The sequence below is a fragment of the Pongo pygmaeus genome, chromosome 2, assembly GCF_028885625.2.
Source record: "Pongo pygmaeus isolate AG05252 chromosome 2, NHGRI_mPonPyg2-v2.0_pri, whole genome shotgun sequence".
NCBI classification, from domain to species: domain Eukaryota; kingdom Metazoa; phylum Chordata; class Mammalia; order Primates; family Hominidae; genus Pongo; species Pongo pygmaeus.
This window is the reverse complement of record NC_085930.1, coordinates 56,514,472-56,538,212: the sequence shown is the minus strand read 5'-3', so window position 1 is coordinate 56,538,212 and position 23,741 is coordinate 56,514,472. Positions and strand designations below refer to the sequence as shown.

The following is a 23,741-nucleotide window of genomic DNA, read 5'->3' as shown; positions in this document are numbered from 1 at the left end:
CTGATGTCATGACCAAGCAGGAAAATTTTTAGTAGCTCATGGTACTCAGGGCAGGGGAAAGGAAATCAGGCTGAGGGCTGTAGAGGAAGGAGAGCAGGCTAAGGCTCTCAACCCCACCCCTCCCCTTTGGTTTTCATTTGGGGAGACTCAGGCCCTCAAATTAAAATTAAAATACAGTTAATTAAAATAAAATTAAGATAAAATGTAAGATGCTTTCTGTCTTCTAACTCTAGGAGATAGAGAACAGCCTAAAGGTTGCAGCTCTTTAAATGTGTGTGAGTCCTATGTACATTCTGCTTCTGCAGCAAGACCGGTTTTAAGCTAATGTGTGATTTGGGGCCACCCCACAGACCTAGGCCTGAAGGAGTCCACTCTGGGCCCTTCTGCCATGGATAAGTTGTTGGCTGTGCCAGGCTAGCCCAACCCTTTACAAAGGAAACCTAGCAGCCCACCTGCCTTCCCTCCAGCTTTCTGTGCTATGCTTCTTACTTGGAGTGAGCAGAGATCCAGGAATTCGGAGTGTAATTCATATGTGGAGTTTTGTAATCCTTTAGTGGTCAAGTTTAGGAGGCAGTGTTGTGCAATGGAAAGAAAGTCAAATGGTCTTGGATTGAATTTTAGCTCTACTAATTTCTAACTATGGAGAAATCAACCTTCCTAAGCCTTACTTCCTTTTCTGTGACTTGGAGTTCATGGCTGCCCCACAGTGTGGTATAAGGATAAGCACAGCTAGTAGGAAATAGCACCCAGAAAGTGGTAGCTTCATCATTGTTTGAACTGGCATTAGCATCCTTAGAGCTACTTAAAAAGGGAAATCTGCAAGAGAGAAAGATTCCTCATCTGACTTTTAATTTAGTGATCAGGCCCAAGAAACATTCAGGATCCCCCAAGAGAACGAGTGCCTTAATGAGGGCCATGCAGTTATTCAGGGCCTTACATGATGGAAATCAACCTTGGTCTGAGCCCCTGGAAGACTCTCTGAAGACAGCTCTGACACTTGCCCACCTCCAGAGGACAGGTCATGAGGCTTGGTGCAGAGCAAGGAAGAGACGTGGTACCTGCCCTCTGAGAACTTCCTCTCCAGTGGAGGACCACAGACCTGTCTTGTAGAGATTTAATGTGAGCCGCATATATAATCTTTTTTTTTTGAGACAACGTCTTGCTCTGTTGCTCAGACTAGAGTGCAGTGGTGTAATCTCAGCTCACTGCAGCCTCGACCTCCTGGGCTCAAGCGATCCTCCTACCTCAGCCTCCCAAGTAGCTGGAACTACAGGCCTGCACCACCACACTGGGCTAATTTATGTATTTGTATGTATGTATGTATTTATTTTTCCGAGACCGGGTCTTGCCGTGTCACCCAGGCTGGAGTGCTGTGACACGATCTTGGCTCACTGCAACCTCTGCCTCCTGGGTTCAAGCAATTCTTCTGCCTCAGCCTCCCAAGTAGCTGGGATTACAGGCGTGTGCCATCACGCCCAGCTAATTTTTGTACTTTTAGTAGAGATGGGGCCTCACCATGTTGGCCAAGCTGGTCTTGAACTCCTGACCTTGTGATCCGCCTACCTCAGCCTCCCAAAGTGCTGGGGTTACAGGTGTGAGCCACCGTACCCGGCCTTATGTATTTATTTTTTTAAAGATGGGGTTTCACCGTATTGCCCAGGCTTGTGTAATCTTAAGTTTACTAGTAGCCACATTTTAAGATATCAGGTAAAATTCATTTTAATAAAATACTTATTTAACCTATTATATCCAAAATATTACCATTTCAATGTATAATCAATATAAAAATTATTAATGAGATATTTTACATTCTTCAACATCTGGGATATATTTTACACTTATAGCACACCTCACTTCAGACCAGCTATAATGTCGAGTGCTCAATAGCCACAAGTGGCTAACAGCTACTCTTTTGAATAGTGCAGTTCTAGAAGCTGCCACCTGAATAGGAATAAACAAGGTTTACACAGAGCAAAAAGAGAAAGCCACATGGATGAACAGGTGTTGATAGGGTTTGGATGTTTGTTCCTTCCAAGTCTCATGTTGAAATGTGATTCCCAAGGTTGGAGGTAGGGCCTGCTGGGAGGTGATTAGATCATGGGGATGGATCCCTCATGAATGGCTTAATACCATCCCCTTGGTGATGAGTGAGTTCTCGCTCAGTTAGTTCACGTGAGATCTGGTTGTTTAAAAGAGTCTGGGACCTCTCCCTTCTCTCTCTTCCTCCCTCTCTTGTCATCTGACATTTCTGCTTCTGCTTCACCTTGCTCCATGATTGTAAGCTTCCTGAGGCCCTCACCAAGAGCAGATGCTGGTGCCATGCTTCTTGTATAGCCTGCAGAACCACGAGCCAAATAAACCTCTTTTCTATGTAAATTACCAAGCCTCAGGTATTTCTTTATAACAATGCAAGAACAGACTAACAGGTGGTGAGTAGTCCTGGGTCATCACACATCCGCACAGTGAGCCTCGGACATGAGGTGGAGTGAGTGCCCAAATGCTGGGTGTGCCCCAGCCCCAGTGGTCTCAATCTGAGAAGGCCCTTGACTCTTCAAGGACCAGAGAGTCACTTCAGGTAATAAAAGGTTAACTTTAAGGACAGGAGCCCAGGGAAAGCCAAACTGGCAGCCCCCAGAGGAGATCCAGACCTCAAATGGATCACCCACCTTACAGGATTGGTTAGTGCAAATGCATGTGCATAGAAATCACCTGGCGAATCTGGTTGAAATGCAGACGCTGATTCCATAGGTCTGGAGCAGAGCCTGGGAGTCTGCATTTCCAGCTGCCAGTTGATGCCATGCTGCTGGTCCACAGACCACTCTTGGAGTAGCAAGGAGGGGTTTAATTACATGTGTGATATATTCCACCTAGTACAGTGATTCTCAAACTTGAGCATCCATCAGAATCACCTGGAGGGCTGCTGAAAACACTGGGCTGGAGCCATCTGCCTGGCTCTCCCCTCCCAGATGGTCCAAGCACACCTCCTCCCTACCCCCAGCCAGCCCTCAGTGCCGCAGCTCCTGCTATCCACACCCACATGAAACCACTGCGGTGCAGACTGAGGCTCTGACTATATGAGAGAGAGAGGGCCAGCCAGCGGGTCACCTAGACTGTGACAGCAGAAGGGAGAATGACCCCCTGTCACGAGATTTAAGGGAGGAGAGTAGCCCTGGTGACCACGAATGCAGCTCTGGTGGTGCCACTGACACCAGGATTCTTGGGCCACCTTGAATTCATAGGAAATGCTCCTGTGCCATCTTTTGTTGCCACTCCCCATTTTCAGGGGCAGATGTCTCAGACTCCTTTTATCTTCATGTTGGGTTGGATTGATGACATTATACAATTTTAGGCCATGTCTATTTATACTGGCTGAGTTTTAAATTACTGTGTTCCTCCTGGATGTTTGTCATGGTTCTTCTTTTGGTTCTTTTTGCTCTTATTTCTTTTGGGCTGTCTTCCTTTATCTAACTTTTCTACCCATCGGAAGGACCTATAATTATATTTCCCATTTATGTTCTTTATAAATGTTTTTTCAACCTCTAAAACTTCCCAATGACTTCAATTTCTAGGGGTATATACCCTATTTTTTAAAATCTAGGCAGAATCTTAAAATGCTCTGAGTTTTTGTCCTTTTCTGTCTCATTAAAGTTAACAATACAAATGTGATAGAAAGGAAAATTATTCTTTTTGCCCCACAGACTCTTTGCTGTAAAATAGTTGTGTATTCAAGACTGCCTTTGCAGAAGCAGCCTTACTCATTTAGTATACAAAAGAGTTAGCTGGAAAGTTACTTGGTCTCATTCTGTTCTTGAAGGATGACTTCCAAATTTCCTTTAGCTGGAATCTCTTCCCTCCTTTATCTTCACCATCCACTTTGCCTTTGCCTCTTTTTCCCTCCAAAATACACACAGGTTGCCCTTGCTGGCCCAACTTAGATTTTTGCCACTGATGCTGCCTCCTTCTTTTTCCATCTCATATTCCTCCACCTCCTTCTCCCATCTCCACCCCTGGCCTTTTGTGGATTTAGGCTTTTCCCAGTTGCTCTTAGTTCTAGCCTCTTCTTCATTCCTCAGATTTTATTGAACTTTGTGCTGGGATATAAAGAACAATAAAGCTCAAACTCCTAGCCTGAAGCAATCCTCCTGTCTCAGCCTCCTGAGTAGCTGTGGCTACAGGCATGTACCACCATGCCTGGCTTCACAGTTCTTTATACTTGAACTTATTTGTGTTTAAATTGTAAATAAAGCCGGGCATGGTGGTGGCTCATGCCTGTAATCCCAGCACTTTGGGAGGCCAAAGTGGGCAGATCACTTGAGGTTAGGAGTTCGAGACCAGCCTGACCAACATGGTGAAACCCCTCTCTACTAAAAATATAAAGATTAGCCATATGTGGTGGCGGGTGCCTATAATCCCAGCCACTCAGGAGGCTGAGGCAGGAGAATCACTTGAGCCCAGCATGGGGAGGTTGCAGTGAGCCGAGATTGCACCACTGCACTCCACCCTGGGCAACACAGTGAGACTCCATCTCAAAAATATGTAAAAAATAAAAATAAATAAATAAATTATAAATAAGTATTTTAAATGTTTTTCTTCTCCACTAGAACCGTAAGCTCCATGAAGGCAAGACATGTCTCTTTTTATCAGTTACTGAATCCCCAGTGTAAGGAACCTAGCACAGGGCCTGAGCCATGATAGGTCTGGCCTGTAGAAAGAGCTCAGTAAATATTTGTTGACTGCCTCCGTAGCTGCCTTTGGTACTTCATCCCCTGTACTAAGAAAGGGATTCCGTTCCTAGTATATATAAGCACTAGTCAGAGCTTCAACAAGTAGACTAACATGTACAACAAAATCCAGAATAATATCTGAGCCTTAAAAGAAAGGCAGAGTGCTTCAAAGAGGAGAATTTTGGCAAAAATGTTATTCACATTGAGCAATTTCAGTGACCTTTAGTTTTAACTTTTTTCATTCCTTTTTTCTTCAACACCAAGTTTAATATTCAACGAGAAATTCTGGTTCTAGGCACTTCTCCAGAGGTTTTCTTAAGCCACTGGCCCTAAACAGAGACAGTACCACCCTCTAGGGGGCACTTAGGAGATTCATGGGGGCCCTTTTGGTTTCCAAGTGATTGGGAGTGTTGCCAGATTTAGGGGGCAAGCACTAGGGGTACAGGATGGGCTTCACAGCAAGAATCTTTTCCCAGTTCCTCACAGTCCTACCAGAACAGACACCACAAATATATAAATCGGTGGTTCCTTAGTCTTCAATAATACAAAAAAAAGTCTTCAAGACATTGTAAAACAAGCCCAGTAATTGAAGAAATGGTCATCGTTTAGAGGGAAGATTAAAAGGAATGAAGCTATAGCTCCAAAATTTTTGAAAAATTTACTCTGCACAAATTTTCTACTAAATGAAATATAACATTTCTATCTATATATATATAATTACCTCATATAATTGTATATATAGATAGTGCTGTTACTACACTATTGCCCTGAAAATGTGGATCAGAGGAGACTTAAAACTCTTAATATTAGAAGCAAATAGTATTAAGTTAATGGAGATGCATAAAATGTAGGCATTATTGAATTTTGTTGCCATCTCACATTTTTAAAACTTTGGGGAACAGTAATAAATCTGTATTGTAAGAAGATTATGTATTTCCATTATTTTTTGGAGATGACTGCTGTTTTCATCCTAGCACATGGCTTCTCTATAGTCTCTTGGTATTATCACTGTTCCTTCATCCAAACCATTCACTGAATGTGTATTTCAAGGTAAGGTGGGATTTTACCTTGAAATCCTGTGATAACTTTTACTGTGATAATTTTTTTACTACTCAACCCCACATCATAAAACGGAGAATTGTTTTAACACCACGTTAATACATTAATCATCTTTCTAAAAATGTTCTCTACTTCAGTGGTCTGTAACTTGTCTTGCTATGTTATCTTATTTTAAAGTTATTTTCTTCTTTCATTTTTATGTAATACATCTTTTTATTTGAATATTCTAGTGTCCACTTGTAGACCTGTGCTCTTTCACTTTGCTGTGCTACTTGTACAGTATGATTTTTCATCACTCACTTTTAAATCTAAACATGCATTAGGAGTTAATGCAAGAATCTGCCATTTCATTGTCATCTAATGTGCCTGAGCACTTACGTATTGAAATGGTCATGCTTGAACAGTTGCATATTGAAATCCATATTTTTATAATTCACTTTCCCTCTATATCACCGTAATGCTTTAGTTAACGCTTTACATTTATTTTCTTTTTGAAATTATCACAATTCAAGATGGATTAAAGACTTAAATTTTAGACCTAAAACCATAAAAACTCTAGAAGAAAACCTAGGCATTACCATTCAGGACATAGGCATGGGCAAGGACTTCATGTCTAAAACACCAAAAGCAATGGCAACAAAAGCCAAAATTGACAAATGGGATCTAATTAAACTAAAGAGCTTCTGCACAGCAAAAGAAACTACCATCAGAGTGAACAGGCAACCTACAAAATGGGAGAAAATTTTCACAACCTACTCATCTGACAAAGGGCTAATATCCAGAATCTACAATGAACTCCAACAAATTTACAAGAAAAAAACAAACAACCCCATCAAAAAGTGGGCGAAGGACATGAATAGACACTTCTCAAAAGAAGACATTTATGCAGCCAAAAAACACATGAAAAAATGCTCACCATCACTGGCCATCAGAGAAATGCAAATCAAAACCACAATGAGATACCATCTCACACCAGTTAGAATGGCAATCATTAAAAAGTCAGGAAACAACAGGTGCTGGAGAGGATGTGGAGAAATAGGAACACTTTTACACTGTTGGTGGGACTGTAAACTAGTTCAACCCTTGTGGAAGTCAGTGTGGCGATTCCTCAGGGATCTAGAACTAGAAATTCCATTTGACCCAGCCATCCCGTTACTGGGTATATACCCAAAGGACTATAAATCATGCTGCTATAAAGACACATGCACACGTATGTTTATTGCGGCATTATTCACAATAGCAAAGACTTGGAACCAACTCAAATGTCCAACAATGATAGACTGGATTAAGAAAATGTGGCACATATACACCATGGAATACTATGCAGCCATAAAAAATGATGAGTTCATGTCCTTTGTAGGGACATGGATGAAATTGGAAATCATCATTCTCAGTAAACTATCGCAAGAACAAAAAACCAAACACCGCATATTCTCACTCATAGGTGGGAATTGAACAATGAGAACACATGGACACAGGAAGGGGAACATCACACTTCGGGGACTGTTGTGGGGTGGGGGGAGGGGGGAGGGAGAGCATTGGGAGATATACCTAATGCTAGATGACGAGTTGGTGGGTGCAGCGCACCAGCATGGCACATGTATACATATGTAACTTACCTGCACATTGCACACATGTACCATAAAACCTAAAGTATAATAATAATAATAATAAAAAAAAGAAATTATCACATATGTGTATGTGTGATTAGAAGGGAATTTTGATCAGGGTCTCATGGGAGTATCAGTTAATACGTGTTATAAAAAGCGGATATTTGTTCTGATAGAGTGGAGAACCACTATTTTAAGTAATCCTCAAAAACACTTTGAAGTTGGCTACAAGTAGGGTGACTGCTCCCCACTTTTCCTGGAACAGTCCTAGCTTTCTCCTGCTATCCTGGCATGATTATTAATTGCATCTCTGTCAGTGCTGAGAGTCTGTGTTTGGATGATAAATTATATCACCGCACGTTTTTAGAAGCATTTCAGCTCCTTTCAATTTTGATCACATTATTCACTTTTTGAGCAGTATGTTCTGACCCAATTCAGTCTTTCTGTATCATCTGACAAACAGAGCTAGGTCTACCTTATCCCTCCCACCACTGAACTTTCCAATCCTAAGACCTGCCAGCATTCTCTTTTACTTGTCTTTGAAAAATCTAAGATCAAATACCGTCAGTGTCTTGGCCTCTCCTTCTTCTCAGAAACTTGCTTCTGTCCTCACCAATTCTCTTAACTCATTCTCCTATTTTTTGCATTTCTATTTTAATCCCCTTTCCACTTATTTTTCTACATAACCTTACTGTTCTGCCAGATTTTCATACTTTTACAAAATTAATTTTGCCTTATCTAACAATTTGCAACTTCAAATATTTCCTATAAATAGACCCTGTTAGTAATTTTAGCCTAAATTCTTTTTGTCTTGATGTGAACTCTCTGTTAACTCATATTAAAATAAGCATCCATCAATTCCATTTTTAGCTGACTGCTTTATGTGTTACGTTTTCATCATACCCTCTTACCCTGACATAGAAGTTTCTCTCCCCAGCATTCTTTTGCTATTCTTTGGGGAAGTGCCATGTTTTTGCTTTTATTTATTTTTTAAGGAACAAAGGAATTTAAGCCTTTTGGATTAAGATATTTAGCTCCCAAGACTTTTTAAAATGCTCAGTCTAATTTTTTTTATTGTGGTAAAATATACATACCTAACATAAAATTTACCATTTTAACCATTTTAAAGTGTACAATTGTCATTAATACATTCACAGTGTTGTGCAGCCATCACTGCTATCTCATTCCAGGACTTGTTTATTACCCCAAATGGAAACCCCATACCCATTGAGCATTAATTCCCCATCCCCTCCTCCCCCAGCTCCTGGCAAGTACGAACCACCATCTTTCTCTATGGATTTGCCTCTCCTGGACATTTCATATGAACGGAATCCTATCATACATGGCCTTTTGGGTCTGAGCTCCTTCACTTAATGCACTTTTTCAATGTCCATCCATGTTGTGTACCACGTGTTAGTACTTCATTCCTTTTACAGCTGAATAATACTTCATTGTATGGATGCACCACATTTCGTTTATCCATTTATCAGTTAATCAGTCTAATTTTTATAAAATCTTTATTCCCAGATGAAATGAGTGATACAGTAGTGTGGGTAGTACAATGGATGGTACACGGATATTTTGTGGTGAAGTGTTAGAGACTGGATAATGCTGTTGTATAGAGCATGTTTAGAAGGCCCTATCCATCCTCTATTTGGATGCCAGATTTTACTTTCTTCCTCCCCGCCCCTATTTTTGCAACTAGATTATATTTTCCATGTTTCGTTTCTTCTTTACCATTGTATTTATAGGTTTTAGAAAATACAGCTGAATAAAATTACTCAGAGTACCACAACCCCCAAAATAATCAGTATTAATAACATGATACCTTTTCTTCTGGTCATTTTCCTGTCTTTGGGTATTTTAGTTTTAACTAATTATGATCACATTAAATAGGTAATTTTGTACGCTGCACAAAATGTATTTATTTAACAAATATTTAAATACCTACAATGTGCTGGGATTTGTTCTGGATACCCCGATGAGTGAATAAGAAGTTCCAGTGGGCATATGGGTTGGGATCTTTAGCATATAGATGATATTTAAAGCTATGGGACTAAGACCTCCTGGGGGAAATTAGATGGAGCTGGGGAGAGGCCCAGGACTCAGCCCTAGGGTGCCCCAGCATGCAAAGGTTGAGCAGAGAAGGAGGTTGAGAGAAGATGGATAACCTGGTAAAAGCAGGAAAGTCTAGAAGAGAAAGTGCTTTGAAGGGGAGTGGGACCTTGTGTCAAATGCTGCTACTGAGCATCTGAGTGAGATGGAGACAGAGTGTCAACCATTCGGTTTGACAAGATCGTGGTTGGGATGGAGCCCAGTGGAGCAGAGAGGATCATAGCCCATTTGGAGTGTGCTGAGGAACGAATGAGATAATATCCTAACGTGTACCTGCACGTTTCAGATATTCTTAAACATAATTTAATGACAGAATAAGATGTCTAATTGTACATTTTACCTAACTACTTACTTTCTTCCTACTGAGTGACATTTATGTTTCTTCTAACTTTCACTATTACAAATAAGATCAAAGCGAATAGCTGTGTAAACTTTCTTTTCTAACTTTAGCGTCGTTTCCTTTGAATGGAGTCACAGAAATGGAGGTGCTGGCCCAAGAGCAGAGCATCTTTAAAGCTTATGATTTTTCCTCGCTCAAATATTTCCAGGAGGACTGGACAGTTGGCTCTGCCTCCAGCAGCATCTGAGGGCCCAGCATCTTGACTGTCAGTTGAGTCCTTTCGAAACAAGTCTCTCCTTTTATCAATTTAGAAGTTCTTTTACTTTTGAATAGAGAATGGAATGACAAAAACCAAAACACTTTCAGGAATGAGAACTAGACACAGCTCACTAAGTAATGTTAAACAGAAATGCCTGTATTGTAATCACCAATTATATGGAGCCACAACTTAAATGCGATGCGAGTGTTTGTTATTCCCTTTTCACTAAAGTTCTGGTGGAATCTTAAACCGGATGTGGCTGACGAAAATACTCAGCCATGATTTTTCTCCTCCACACATGTTCTTACACAGTCATATAAATGTGATCAGAGTCAAAGTTAAGGAAGTTTACCCTTTTGCAGTAAACTCCCTGCAAATTCCCCACAGCAACTGTCTGCTGACATCAGAGGATGACTCTACCCTCCCTAGGATAGGGTTTTATAAACACCCCCAGCTTGCAGCAAAAGAACAAATTTCAGGGTGATCATCCTCTCAAAAATGACCTCTTCCTCCCACCCCACCCCTCAAAATAAAACTCCCACTACTTTAGAGTTATTTCGTGGTCACATTGTGAATTGTCCCTCCCAGCTGCAGAAGCTGGATGAAAGGAGCTAACCCCAGCTGCCTTGCTGGCTTTGCTATTTAATGGCCTCCTGCCTAGCACGGCAGCAGCTCACCCAGGATCAGCAGTGCCCAGTAGGATAGCGCCTACCGTGGCCTCATCATCTCACCTAGGACTGACTGGCAGTGCCCAGCATAGCAGCACCTTGCCCAGGGCTGGCAGTGCCCAGCATAGCAGCACCTTGCCCAGGGCTGGCAGTGTCCAGCATAGCAGCACCTTGCCCAGGACTGGCAGTGTCCAGCATAGCAGCGCCTTGCCCAGGACTGGCAGTGTTCAGTGTGGCAGCACTGCAGATTCTGCAGGAACTGCTGGCTTCACTCTAGCTCATCTGCAGTGACCTGCCCTGCTCTCTTTCAGCTTGCTGCTGCTTGCCAGGCCTTAAGTGGAAGAATGGAGTGTTGATTGTGTCAGTCAAGAGTAGGTGTGGTAAGAGATAGGCATGGGCCTTTCCCTCCCTCCCTTTAACTGAGAAAATGTTCTGGAGAGGTCCTGAATCACCCCCAAATAATCCCTAAAATGGAAGGTAGATCGTGCCACTCTAACAACTCAGCAGGGTGGTTGAGAGTTCTAGAATCTGGCAGACCTGGGTGAATTTCTGCACTGTTACTGACTTTGTGACCCTGTATGGATGACTTAACTTCTCTGAATCTTATTTCTGTCATCTGTTTAAAAAATAGGATAATGTAGTATCAGCTTCATAAAATTATTGCAACAAATTCACATGACAATGTATGTAAACACCTACCATAGTACCCATAGTGACACAGCCCATGCTCAGTCAAGATTAATGATCACCATCACTATCCCACCCACCCCTGCTGTTGAATCTTTTTTACTTTCATTGCTCCAAGTTGGTGGCTCAGACCTGTCTCATCAACCCTTTTTTTTTGCAGGAAGTTTTGCGAAGCAGCTTGGTCAACCTGTTGTTTCCAAAACCTTAGGGTAAGTCCTGGATGTTCAAGGCAGAGTAAGGGTTGGATTGCTTTCCTGCTGACTTGAGCAGGATAGGTCTGGGGAGTAAGTCTTGGCTCTCCTAGGTTATAATAACCAAAGGGCGGGAGCCTAGTACAATGAGATGTGTCATTTACGCAGCACCTCCTGACCTGGCTGCCTCTGTGATTGGCCCCTTTGACTGGCCCAGGTGCTAAATGCTAAGGAAGTGGGAGAGGTGGCCAGAGTCTGCAGTGGACTCTGACAATCAAGGCAATAGTCAGAAGATTGAAATAAGCAAGGCTAGAAGAGGCGGGTAACAGTAGCTGCTGTAACAGACAAGCCTCAAATCACAATGGCTCAGCCCAGGGAAAGTTTGTTTCTTACTCAGGGAAAGTTCAATTCAGATATCCTGGAACATGGGGAGAGCCCTCCACATTATCTTCCAGTTGCCCAGGCTTCTTCCATTTTATAGCTTCATCTCCTAGGCCCTTGAGCCCCCACTGGGCCTTCTGTATCTCACCAGCAGAGTGGACAAGAGACTGCAGAGCCTCACAGGAGGTTCTTATGAGTCAGCCCTGGAAGTGGCATACAGCTCTTCTGCTCATGGTCTCCTGGCCAAAACCCAGGCTTTCAGCCAGAACTCAGTGGAATTCAGGCATGCCTAACTGCAAGGAAGGCTAGTAAACGAAGTCTAGCTGCATGTCCAAGAGGTAAAGGAAATAGGTTTTGATGCCATACATTTTTCTAGAGAGAGCATGAGAAAGTTTCTGAGTCATAAAATTGGGAAGGCTACACTTTGATGGCTTCTGACCTCAACTTAGTGCCTTTGGGTGAGGTGGAGAGAGGATGGTTGAATTGCTGCCTTGTCTGGGACTGGATTCTCTGCCAATTTCCTTACAGGGATAGATTTTCAGCTCCAGCAGTGGAGACTCGTCCTAGCATCTGGGGGGAGTGCCCACCAAAGTTTGCTACCAAGCTGGGCCGAGTTATGGTCAAAGAAGGACAGATGGGACGATTCTCCTGCAAGATCACTGGCCGACCCCAACCGCAGGTCACCTGGCTCAAGGTGAGGTTTCTGTCTGCCCTGACCCTGATCCAGCCTGTATTAGTCTGTTCTCATGCTGCTAATAGACGTACCTGAGACTGGGTGATTTATAAAGGAAAGAGGTTTAATGGACTCACAGTTCCACATGGCTGGGGAGTCCTCAAAATCATGACAGAAGGCGAATGAGGAGCAAAGTCATGCCTTATATGGCGGCAGACAAGAGAGCATGTGCAGGGGAACTCCTCTTTATAAAACCATCAGATCACATGAGACTTATTCACTGTCATGAGAATAGCATGGGAAAACCCACCCCATGATTCAGTTACTCTCCACTGGGTCCCTCCCACAACACATGGGAATTATGGGAGCTACATTTCAAGATGAAATTTGGGTGGGGACACAGCCAAACTATATCACAGCCCTAGGGACCCTGAAAATTCAGGGTTAGACCTTTCAACTAGTAGGAGTCTTTCCATTCTGTTCCTCCTGTTTCAGGCAGTTCTCAGGGGTTCTCTGTATGTTTGTTAGTGATGCATGTTCCTGTCCCTATTACAACTCTCCCTCTGTTACTCAGACCACAGTGTTCTGACAATTCTCACACTCACAAAATGGCAGAAAACTTCTGAGTCAAGACAAGCCTGACAATCTCGAGAGTGGACTGTGAAGTTAGGGTTCTAGGTGTCAAGCCACAGCTCCCTGGTTTATAAAGCCTGTGAAGCTGGATAAGTCATTTGATTTCTTGGAACCCTGGTTTCCTTATCTGTGAGATAGAAATAATACCACCTACCTCAAAATATTGTCAGGAGGCTCCATGTAGAAGGGATTTATAAATCATTCAGGGCTGGGGGAAGTGAAGCTTAAGTGGGAGAGGTGGGCGGGCAGGGAGGCAGTGGCATGGGGTTGGGGATGGCTGTTAAACAGGGCAGTGAGGATCCAAGGGGAACAGGTAGAATCATGGCCAGGGGAATAGGTTTTTCAGAGATGGAATGCCTGGGTAAAAGTGGGTATTGACACCTTTTACCTGCTTCCTAGTTCTCTTGAACTCCCCTAGGAAAAGACTAAAAGGAATGGGGAGGTAAGGAAAAACTGAAGTGAGGAATATGGGATTGCCTACCTCAAACTCAGGCTCCTTTGAAACAGTTTCCAGGCAACTGCTCTAAGTGGGACAGAGCACCACACCACATCCACAAACCTCAAGTCAGGGCCCCTGAACTGTTTAAAGTCGGCTCTCTGAGCGCATTGACAGGGCCCACAGCAGAGGGCGCTGCTGCCCAGGCCCTGGAGTCTGTCCCACTAGGATTGGCAGGAGGCAGGAGGACACAGCCAGAAAGTAAGCAGATTTGTATGACCAAGTTACCCCATTGCCATCCACAGGGAAATGTTCCACTGCAGCCGAGTGCCCGTGTGTCTATGTCTGAGAAGAATGGGATGCAGGTTCTGGAAATCCATGGAGTCAGCCAAGATGATGTGGGAGTGTACACGTGCCTGGTGGTGAACGGGTCGGGGAAGGCCTCAATGTCAGCTGAACTTTCCATCCAAGGTATTGACCAGTGGAGGGCTAGTGCAGAACGATCCCTGCCTGGTGCCGCACCCTCCTAGAGGAGCTGCTTGTTCACTGCACACCTGTGTGTGTATACACGTGGCCCACTCACACACCCAGGCACTCCCCAGGGGCAGGTCTTTTTTTTTTTTTCTCTTCAGACAGAGTCTTGCTCTGTCACCCAGGCTGGAGTGCAGTGACATGACCTCAGCTCACTGCAACCTCCGCCACCCAGGTTCAAGCGATTCTCCTCCCTCAGCCTCCTGAGTAGCTGGGACTACAGGCACGCACCACCACGCCCGGCTAATTTTTTTATTTTTTGTAGAGACAGGGTTTTACCATGTTGGCCAGGCTGACCTCAAGTGATCTGCCTGCCTTGGCCTCCAAAAGTGCTGGGATTACAGGCATGAGCCACCACGCCCGGCCACCAGGGGCAGGTCTTTGACAAGAAGAAAGGGTGAGCAGGGGCAGCACAGACCTGGCCACGAGGGAAGATGCCCTGTGCTTGGCTGCCACCTTCTCTTGTGTACCCGTACTCTCCCCCACCATGTCTTCAGTCCTTTCTTCTCACCCGGACTCCCTTTTGTATCTGTGATTGCCAACTGGAAGAATGAACATTGCTAACGTCTTGCCATCACCCCAAATTTAACCTGCCCAGAATTTACTCATAGTTTACTCTGTCTTTCAAGTCCGGCGATCCTTCGACTTGACTCCCTCTACCAGGGTTCTCATGTTCCTTCACACCCAGACTGGACTTCCCAGCATCCTTTTGAACCCTGCCTCTTTCTCCTTGAGTTGTCAGCCCTGTCAGTTCTTCTTTGGAAGTCTTGTTGAACACATCTCCTCCTTACAGTTCCTTGGTTCCTCAAGTCCAGGCTGAGGAGGGAGTGCAGGGATGGGGAAGGGGCTGCATGTCACTTTACTGGAGCAAGAACTCGGGGATCAGGAAGGGAAGTGGCTTTCAGTCCTTCCTCCTTCTTTGTCCCCCCTTTTCTTCTGATTTTTTTCTTCTTCATCTCCTTCTTCTTAGAAACGATTCCTCTTTGCTCTTGTTACTTTTTTTGGCCTGGGTATTTTTTGCAATCTACAGAAAGAAATATATTTCACAGTACATTGCAACCCAGAATGTGTATACGTAGGTAAACAAGTTTCAGGAAACCATCCTGACTGTACTGTGTGCAGTGCATGCTGGTATTCTCTATTTCACTTGACACCACTAAAACAAGAAATCCTGATCCTGACCAGAGAACCTGACTTGGTGGCTCACTGCTGGATAAGGAGATGCCACCAGACATCCAGAGCAATGTGTGCCTGCCCTGACGTTGAGTTAAATACTGTTCCTTCCTGATGGACTTCATGACAAAATATGTTGCCCGATATTTGTTTTAAAATACTCAAAAACAAATAAACAAAAGAAAACAAAAATGGATTTATAAGACTGGCAAAATGTGGTATCTCCTTAATCGTGGTGATGGCTTTCAGGGTTTGTTATCTCTTTCTACTATTGTATATTTTGAAGTTTACCATGATAAAATTTGAGAAAGAATATAGCAGGAAAAATATGTATTTTATGTTTTTTCTTTGAAGAACTGGATAACATTAAAAATATGCTTTTCTGTACAATGGTAAGTTATAGCATTTGGGTTTGGAATTTTCAGTAGATGTTTGTTTGTCCCTGGATTGGTTTTTTTTCCTTCTGTTTAGTGAACAGAAACAGATTCCATGCCCTCAGGGTATGGTAGCACCAGCCACTATTAAAAAGCCCAAAGGACAGCATCTGAAGCTTTGACAATGTACTCTAGGGCTGGGGGGAATTCAAAGGCCAAAGATGTTCAGCACCAGGGAAGCTGGAAGGAGCCAGCAGGGTGGAACTACGGTGATGGGGAAGTGCCTGGGGAGGGAAAGCTTGGTGTATACGGCATTCTACTAACAGTCTTTCCACCCTTCCCCCTTTTTCCAGGTTTGGACAGCGCCAATAGGTATGTCTAGGCTTTGTGACTTTTACGTTTTCCCTCTTGAAATGCCCTGCAAGGAAAGAAGGGATGTTATCGAGAAATGCCCTGAATTTCTGAATCATCTTATGGGGCAGAAGAATTGGCCGTTTGGAGGGTGTTGTTTTATTTTGGGTGTTTTGTCTTGTTCTCCTATTATAATATGACACACGGGTTCTGTCTCAGGTTGCTGTCAATATTGAGACTGGAAAACTCAGTGTCGCCACCTTTCTCAGTATCTACACAGTCTCTTCTCTGGTTAGCATCCTGAGGAAGAACACTGCTCTAAGAAGGCTGCCTTCCTCATTCCAGGGCAGAGTCTGTTCACTCATCCAGCCCAGACCCAGCAGGAGCCTCTTTCCTGTGTGTGAGGCTCAGCGCTAGACGCTGGATGTGCAGGGGTGGGCGTAGAGGAGGGCTTAAACCACACGAATGCACGTTACCAACTGGGATGTGTCTGTGAGGAAGGACAATAGGAAGGCACTGATTAGAATAGAGGGGCAGGGAAGCCATTTCGGGAACTTGGTATTTGAGCTCAGACCTGTGCAAAGGAAAGTTAGCTGGTGAAGAAAAGCTCAGGGAGTGTGCTCCAAACAGCAGGGATAGCGTGTACAAGCTGTGAACCAAGAGGTGGGCCCATGGGGACCCAGAAGGACGCCAGTGTGGCCGCAGCCTGGTGAATGGCGGGCCAATGTCTGTACGATCAGGAGCTGGCATTCCTGTGGGCCCTCTTGTGGGGCTCAGTTTTGTTCTTAAAGTAGTGGAAAAGATGTTGGAAAAATCCTCGGGCTTGAAATGACATAATTTGATTAATGTTTTCAAAAGATCAACTATGGTTGCTGTAAAGAAAATAGATTAACGAGGGCAGAGTAGACACGGGACACCGGTGGCAGGGGTTGAACTAGGGAGGCACCAGTGGAGAAGGGAAATGTAGGGAAAGAGGGCTCTGGGCAGGGCTGCGGGACAGGCAAGTGTTGGTAATGGCTGCTTGTGCTGTGGCTTGGGAAACTGGGCAAACTGCAGAGAAAGATGCTCTTACTTGCTCTTAACTTGTGGGCTTTTGTGATCCCTGGAATCCGTGCTTGTGATGAGTAATGTTTGTGAGTAACCAGATGATCATTCTATTCTCCCCTCTCCTCACCCACCCTACCCCCACCCTCACCACCACACAGGTCATTTGGGAGAGAAACAAAAGCCACCAATTCAGATGTCAGGAAAGAGGTGACCAATGTAATCTCAAAGGAGTCAAAGCTGGACAGTCTGGAGGCTGCAGCCGAAAGCAAGAACTGCTCCAGCCCCCAGAGAGGTGGCTCCCCACCCTGGGCTGCAAACAGCCAGCCTCAGCCCCCAAGGGAGTCCAAGCTGGAGTCATACAAGGACTCGCCCAGAATGGCCCCGCAGACCCCGGTCCTTCAGAAGACTTCCAGCTCCATCACCCTGCAGGCCGCAAGAGTTCAGCCAGAACCAAGAGCACCAGGCCTGGGGGTCCTATCACCTTCTGGAGAAGAGAGGAAGAGCCCAGCTGCTCCCCGTCCAGCCACCTTCCCCACCAGGCAGCCTGGCCTGGGGAGCCAAGACGTTGTGAGCAAGGCTGCTACCAGGAGAATCCCCATAGAGGGCCAGAGGAATTCAGCATTCCCCAAATTTGAGAGCAAGCCCCAAAGCCAGGAGGTCAGGGAAAATCAAACTGTCAAGTTCAGATGTGAAGGTGAGTAGAGGTAATTAGGGTCACCTATTGCCAAAATGTAGCCCCTTGGTGGCCACTCCCTTCCTTCAGCACCCAGCTGGTCTGCACCACCTATATCCACTCATCTTCTTGGACTAGCTCCCCTAGAAAACCACCTTACAAGGGCCTTCCCCTTAGGAGGGACTCATTGTAGAAATGCCCTTTATTCTAGGGAGACCCCTAACAGTAGCCTGTTGTTTGCTGTTGGATAGAGTACTGGCACTGGCCCTAGTTCTTACCACCCTAGAAGAAACACCCTCATTATCGCCAACATCAGAAAGCAAACCTCATGGTGTCCTCTGCCCTTTCTTCCCCTTGCCTGGCTTTGGCTGACCTGGAGACCTGGCCCATCACCTTGTATTCATCCTCCTCAAGGCCCCTGACTCTCTCAGGAGGTTTTGTCTTGTGGAGTGTGGTTGAGGGTGAGGAAGCAGACTCAGAGGTGGGAGGGCAGCTCCACACCAAACTGAGCCCTTTCCTCCAGCTCACGCCTTCCCCACCTACCTCACAATCACGGGGTTCTCTCCAGGGCATAGGGAGCTCATGTTCTTTACCTGGCCCTGTAGTTTCCGGGACTCCAAAGCCTGAAGTGGCCTGGTTCCTGGAAGGCACCCCCGTGAGGAGACAGGAAGGCAGCATTGAGGTTTATGAAGATGCTGGCTCCCATTACCTCTGCCTGCTGAAAGCCCGGACCAGGGACAGTGGGAAATACAGCTGCACTGCTTCCAACGCCCAAGGCCAGGTGTCCTGTAGCTGGACCCTCCAAGTGGAAAGTGAGTACACTTCTCCGGGTCACCCTGCATTCTCTGTGGGACAACCATTCATGGGGTGCTTCACCTTCTGCAGATGGTTCATCTCCTACAGCCCCCTGCCTTGGTGCACAGCCCGACAGAAATGTCACCCCCAATCACATGCCAAGGCCAAGTGTGTTGCTCTAGGCCCGTGATTCATAATCATGAGTTTACATCAGAATCACCTCAAAATAAACATGCATGGCCCCACGCCCAGCCCAACTGACAGCTACCTTTCCTAGGTCCCTCAGCTGTTTGAATAGTGCTGTGACTCACGTTTGTAACCACAGAGAACTGAGTATTCATTAAATATACAGGTTTAGAGTAATGTGAGATGATGTGGGATCCCACATCTTTTATGTTTATTGTACTGTCTTTTTATAAAAGTAATGCATGTTCATTGTGGGGAATTTAAACAATATATAATCTTATGACTCAGAAATAAATTATATTTTAATGGTTTTTATACAAACTTACCATTGTGGTATTTGTATACTGCTTTCTATCCTAATTTGCTCATGTGATATTAACATCTTTTTATACAATTCTTGGAAAGCATGACTTTTAGTAGCCATATAATATTGCATGGAATGACTGTATCTAATTTAGATATGCTGTTATTTGTTGAATAATTGTTTCCATTTTTCACTATTATAACATACCTATGATAAATATTCTTGTACCTGTCTATCTCTATAAAATTTCCCCCTTACTCTAAATGCATATGTAAGCCCCAGGCCCATGCCATACCCTTGAGAAATGCATTAACAAACACCACAAGAGTAGAATCTGCAAATTGCAGGCTGCTGGAAACTGTGGAACAAATAACTTTCACCCATTTTTTTTCCACATACAAATTGCAAGCAAAAAAAAAAAAAGACAACCTATAGAAAACTTATATTAGAAGGTATATAGTAACATCAACAATTACAATAATTTTTGATAATCTTCTGCCAATCCTGACTGAGATAATCTTTAAAAAGTTTTTGTGGGAACATCAAGAGAATTTGGACACTGATAAGATTTAATATAAAGGAATTCGTGGTGTTTTAAGATGTGATGGTGGTCTTGTTACTTTTTTTTTTTTATAAGTTCGTCTGTTTGAGAGATATATCCTGAGTTATTTACTGGTGAAATGATATGGCTTTTTATATTTGACTTAGAAATAATTCATGTTTCGGGAGCACTGGCAGAGGTATCAATGAAATAATATTGATATAAATGAAAGTTGAGAGATGGGTACATAAGAATTCACTACACTGCTTTGTCTACTTTTGTGTGTGTTTGAAAATTTTCAAAATGCACATTTCCAAAAGAAAAAAAGACTTAGTGATGTATCCATATAGTAGAATGCCAGACAATATCCTGTAGACTGATGCTAAAACATGTTCAAGATGCACTAGGAAGGGAGAGGAGCAAAGTACAGGCTCATGTGTAAATGGAAGAAAAGATCTGTGTACACACATGCAAAAGATGCCTGTGTGTGCACAAATCATTTCTGGAAGAGCACAAAAGTCCCTCTAGGAAGGGGAAACCAGGGGTCCACAGGAAGGAATGGGGCATCTTACTTTTCACTATATACTATTGATTCACTGGGATTTTAACTATTGTTTAACTGGAATTTTTACTATCCTTGTGAATTCCTTTACAAGAAATATTATCCATGCCATTTGCAGGTGGGAGTGCTGGTAGGCAAAGTTCACAGGTCTAGGAGATCAAGCCTCATCATCCAGGCCAGGTCTCTATCCCTGCACAGGGGACAGAAATATGGTGTCAGGTCCACCACAGGTTAATGGGGTATCCAGAGGGCCTAGATTCTCCTGTGGCTTCTTCTGCTGTGAATTTATCTAAGTCTCATAGAAGACTATTTTTAGCCTGTTCGCGTCATGGGGTAATACATCTCAGGTTGATTCCCTATCTTGTTGTGTTTTGTGTGACAGCTTTATTGAGATATAATTCACATAACATAAAAAGCACCCTTTTAAAGTACACAATTCAGTGGTGTTTAATATATTCACAGAGTTGTGTGGCCATCACCATCATCTGATTTCAGAACATTTTCACTACCCCTCCCAAAAAAATCCTACCCATCAGCCGTCACTCCCTGTTCTCCCATCCCCACAACCCCTGACAGCCACTAATCTACTTTTTGTCTCTATGGGTTTTCCTCTTCTGAACATTTGGTGTTAAGTGGAATCATTCAATATGTGGCCTTTTGTGTCTGGCTTCTTTCTCTTAGCTTAATGTCTTCAGGGTTCATCTATGTTGTAGCAGGTGTTAGTACTTCATTCATCCATGTGGCTGAATCATATTGCATCGTATGGACATAGCATGTTTTGTTTATCCATGCATCAGTTAAGGTCCATGTGGTTGTTTCTACTTTTTAGCTGTGGTGAAAAGTGTTGCTATGCACATTTATGTATGAGTTGTTTTCAATACCTGTTTTCAATTTTGATGTTTAGACCACATATATTGTTGGGTCATAAGGTAATTCTGGATTTAACCCTCTGAGGAACTAACAAACTGTTTTTCACCATTTGACATTCTTCTAGCGATGTACAAGTGTTGCAGTTTTTCCACATTCTCACCAACACTTGTTATTTTCTTGCTTGCTTGCTTGCTTGCTTGCTTTTTTTTTTAAAACGAGGTCTTGCTTTGCCAATGGGGCTAGAGTGCAGTGGCATGATAATAGCTCACTGTAACCTTGAACTCCTGGGCTCAAGCAATCCTCCAGCCTTGCCTCCTGAGTAGGTGGGACTAAAGGTGCTTGCCACCACACTTGGCTAATTTTTTTTATTATTTGTAGAGACGGGGATCTCACTATGTTGCCCAGGCTTGTCTCAAACCCCTAGACTTGAGTGATCCTCCCACTTCAACCTCCCAAAGCACTGGGATTATAGGCATGAGCCACTGCACTCAGCCTGTTTTCTATTTTTTCATTATAGCCATTCACAATCATCTGACTATGATTTTTTTTTTTTTTTGGAAACAGGGTCTCACTCTGTTGCCCAGGCTGGAGTGCAGTGGCATGATAATAGCTCATTGCAGTCTCAACATCCCAGCCTCAAGTGATCCTTCCCACCTCAGCCTCCTGGGTAGCTGGGACCACAGGAATATGCCACTATACCCAGCTAATTTTGTTTATTTTTGTAGATAAAAGGTCTCAGTATGTTGTCCAGGCTGGACTTGAACTCCTTGCTCAAACAGTCCTCCCACTTTAGCCTCCTAAATTGCTGGGTTTACAGGCATGAACTGCCACACCCAGCCTGACTGCAATTTTGATTTGCATTTCTCTAATGACTAGTGATTTTGAACATCATTTCATATACTTATTGGACATTTGTATATCTCCTTCGGAGAAATGCCTATTCAAATACTTTACCCATGTTTTAATTGCATCATTTACTTTTCTATTGTTGAGTTGCAAGAGTTCTTTATGTATTCTGGATACAAGTCATTTACCAGACATGATTTACAATAATCCTCTCCCATTCTGTAAAGGCTGGATTATTTGTCATGTGTGGCCACAGAAGTCCCTGCTTAGTTAGTTTAGTGATCAGCTAATTGATTGGATGGAGAGTTCCTTAAACACCTTGAACTAATACTTTTCCCAGCCTTTGCCAAGGGGCTGTGTGTGTGTGTTACGCCCATTTTCAGTGCTCTGGCCAGCAGTTTACAGCTCTGCTTTAGCCTTTACTTTCTGCTTGCACCAAAGCTCCAAGTCAGCCAGAGGTGAGACAGGAGGGCCTTCTTACATCTTTCCTGGGCAGGCTCACAGCCCTGCACATCCATGTGGGCTTCTCAGTTCTCAGGAATCTGTCAGAGCTTTTCAAAGTCCTGGACATCTCATTCCCCAGTTTTTCCTTTTAAGTTTTTTGGTCAGACTCTTCTCAGCCCCGAATGATATTGCTGTCTCAAGTAGCTGTAATATTAAACAATTGCTACTGATTGATTTTGACAAACACCCTGGAGACAGGGCCATCCACACAGAGTAAACTTTGAGTCGGGTTAAACAAAGACAACCCTGAAAATGGAGTTGTTGAAGGAGCTGCCAGACAGGGCAAATAGTGACCATTCTCTTATGGATGGGGTTTTTCAGGAGCTCTGAACCCATCCTGCCCCTTGCTAAGTGGCTGATTTTCACAAGTACCATAGATACTGTTGGTTTTCAGAGTTACCCCAGAGCTGGGGCAAGGGGCACAAGAGTGAAAAAGCACATAGCTTGCTGTTCTTACCAAGATTCAGCTATATTTTTGTTGTTGTTGTTGTTGTTTGTTTTTTGGGAGGGTGGAGGGGCAGGGTATTGTTGTTGGGGTCTTTTGTTGTTGTTTATTGTTTTTACTTTTTAGAGACAGAGTCTCACTCTGTCACCCAGACTGTAGTGCAGTGGCGTGATCATAGCTTGCTACAGCCTCAAACTCTTGGGCTCAAGCAATCCTCCTGCTTCAGCCTACTAAATGAGACTACAGGCACATGCCATCATGCCTAGCTAATATTTTAATTTTATTTTTGGTAGAGACAAGAGTCTTGCTATGTTTCCCAGGCTAGTTTCAAACTTCTGGCTCAAGCAATCCTTCTGCCTTGGCCTCCCAAAGTGCTGAGATTAAAGACGTGAGCCACCACTCCTGGATGTTTGTTTGTTTTTATTGAATGCTCCTCAGAATGTTGCAAGCCTGTGGTTAATTTCTGGCTCCTGAAACCATTGCTTTTGACTCTTTTTGCCAGTATTGTTGTTGCTTTTATGGAGGAGTAGATCTTCAGAGGTCTTTACTTTGCCATTCCACATCCTATCTTCTTGATGAAGACACTCGCTTTTCTAAAACTTCTCCAGTTCCTAAACATCCTAGCTAATTCTTGGAAGATGAGTTTACCACGAAATAGGTCATCTGATGGGTGTTCTTTTAGCTCCTCCTACATACTTCTCTCTTTCTGTTTTCCTATACTACAGAATACCTGTCTATTTCCCTTCCCAAGACTTCTCTTTCT

At 43.7% G+C, this 23,741-nt stretch overlaps 1 protein-coding gene across 9 annotated transcripts in view; it reads left to right on the top strand.

Moving 5' to 3' along the window:
* MYLK (myosin light chain kinase) overlaps positions 1-23,741 on the top strand; it is a 280,357-nt gene that overhangs the window by 139,171 nt on the left and 117,445 nt on the right. For 8 of the 9 annotated variants that reach the window (XM_063661671.1, XM_063661676.1, XM_063661673.1 and 5 more), the window contains 6 exons: positions 11,623-11,671; positions 12,563-12,728; positions 14,082-14,247; positions 16,208-16,226; positions 17,411-17,946; positions 18,531-18,737. In XM_063661671.1, coding sequence (XP_063517741.1) covers positions 11,623-11,671; positions 12,563-12,728; positions 14,082-14,247; positions 16,208-16,226; positions 17,411-17,946; positions 18,531-18,737 — 1,143 coding nt within the window. The remainder of the gene's footprint in view (positions 1-11,622; positions 11,672-12,562; positions 12,729-14,081; positions 14,248-16,207; positions 16,227-17,410; positions 17,947-18,530; positions 18,738-23,741) is intronic. The other variant, XM_063661677.1, reaches the window with a different exon arrangement.